The following is a 1,881-nucleotide window of genomic DNA, read 5'->3' on the forward strand; positions in this document are numbered from 1 at the left end:
GGAGTAAGATGAAATCTCAAAGTAGTGTTATTCTGAATTTTCCTCATGGCTAAAAATTTGAACATTTGAAAAATATTTCATAGCAAATTCTGTTGTTTCTTTTGAGAATTCTATTTACTTCCATTCCATGGTTTTAAGTTGGGTGATTTATTTTCTCAATATTTACCATTATTTTTTTCTTTTAATTTTTGAGATAAAATTTCTCTGTGTAGTTTTGACTATCCTGTAATTCACTCTGTAGACCAGGCTGGCCTCAAACTCAGATACCCATCTGTCTCTGTCTCTCAAGTGTTAGGATTAAAGATGTGCCCCACTACTGCCTGGCTTTGATATTTATTATTATTTTTAAAACATTGCACGTTCCTGATACTAACCATGGTCATTTTTTATAGCTGGTAAGGATTTTCCCCATAAGTTTCTCATTTAAGAGGGATGCATATGCAGTGCACATATACACATGAGTAGACATGAGCATGAGATAGTGGAATAACCATATCCATTTAAATATATTTATTAAATCCAGTATTCTCCCTTGATGAGTGATTGCTTCTAATCTATTGTTTCTAGTGTTCTTATTATATAGCTGAGGCATTATTTTAATAATTATAAGTATAGGAACTGGATAGTCAATATTTTTCATAAATTTAGAAAGCAAATGAAACTGTCTTATAGTAGATTTGTTGTAAAACTAAAATATGAATGTTATGGTAGATTTTGCATTGACTACAGCTTTTTTGAATGCACCCTTAACATCTTTGTTCCTCAGGCTGTAAACTAAAGGGTTCAGCATTGGAATAATCATGGTGTAGAATACAGATGCCATTTTGTCAGTGCCCATGGTGTGACTGGAACTGGGCTGTAAATACATGAAGATAACAGTCCCATAGAAGATGGAGACTGCAGTGAGGTGGGAAACACAGGTGGAAAATGCCTTCTGGCGTCCTTCAGATGAACGCATCCTCAGAATAGTGATAAAGATAAACAGGTAGGAGATCACAATGACCACAATAGAGAAAAGAGCATTAAAACCCACAACAAAGAAAATCACCGTCTCACTGAGAGAGGTGTCTGAGCATGAGAGGGCCAGGAGAGGTGGGGCATCACAGAAAAAGTGGTCTATCACATTGAACTTGCAGAAGGAGAGCCTGAAAATGTTCCCAGTGTGGACAGAGGAATTCAGGAAGCCACAGACATAGGAGCCTATGATCAGACAAGCACATGTGTTTGTGGTCATGGTGGTGGTATAATGCAGGGGCTTACACACTGCTGCATAGCGGTCATAAGCCATGGCAGCCAAGAGAAAGCTTTCTGTGGTTATAAAGCCCACAAAGAAGAAGAACTGGGTTCCACAAGCATTGTGGGATATGGTTTTGTCTATTGAAAGGAGACCTGCCATTACTTTGGGAGTGACAGCTGAAGAATAACCAAAGTCCACCAGAGACAGGTGACTGAGAAAAAGATACATGGGAGTATGGAGGTGTGAGTCCAGCAGAATCAACCCTACCATTCCCAGGTTCCCAAGCAAGGTGCTGAGATAGATGAGAAGGAAGACAATGAAGAGTGGTATCTGGAGCTCTGGGTCATCTGTTAACCCTGCAAGAATGAACTCAGTCACCTCGGTACTGTTTTTCATTGGGGATCATGTGGCTGCCCTGTAGCAAAGAGAATGAGATGAGAATGAGAATGGAGAGTAATGTGCGGTATTTTCTGACTTATCTCTCCATGCCTCCCTTCAGTGTGCCAATGTTCCTTTCAAGCATTCTGATCCAAGTTGGCTGTGGCAGGAAAATTCAAGTTTAAATTAAAATGAGATCATACTGTGTTTAGAAAAGATGATGTATTTCAATCTAGTATCTTCACATATGACTGAATTGAGGTTCA

At 38.9% G+C, this 1,881-nt stretch overlaps 1 protein-coding gene across 1 annotated transcript; it reads right to left on the bottom strand.

The window, feature by feature from the left end:
- Nucleotides 1–688: 688 nt before the first annotated feature.
- On the bottom strand, nt 689–1,633 carry LOC116893693 (olfactory receptor 5B12-like). The gene has a single exon (XM_032895409.1). It carries the CDS (start codon nt 1,631–1,633, stop codon nt 689–691), a length of 945 nt encoding a protein of 314 aa, XP_032751300.1.
- Nucleotides 1,634–1,881: the final 248 nt, after the last annotated feature.

This window comes from Rattus rattus, chromosome 2 (genome assembly GCF_011064425.1).
Source record: "Rattus rattus isolate New Zealand chromosome 2, Rrattus_CSIRO_v1, whole genome shotgun sequence".
In the NCBI taxonomy this organism is placed as follows: domain Eukaryota; kingdom Metazoa; phylum Chordata; class Mammalia; order Rodentia; family Muridae; genus Rattus; species Rattus rattus.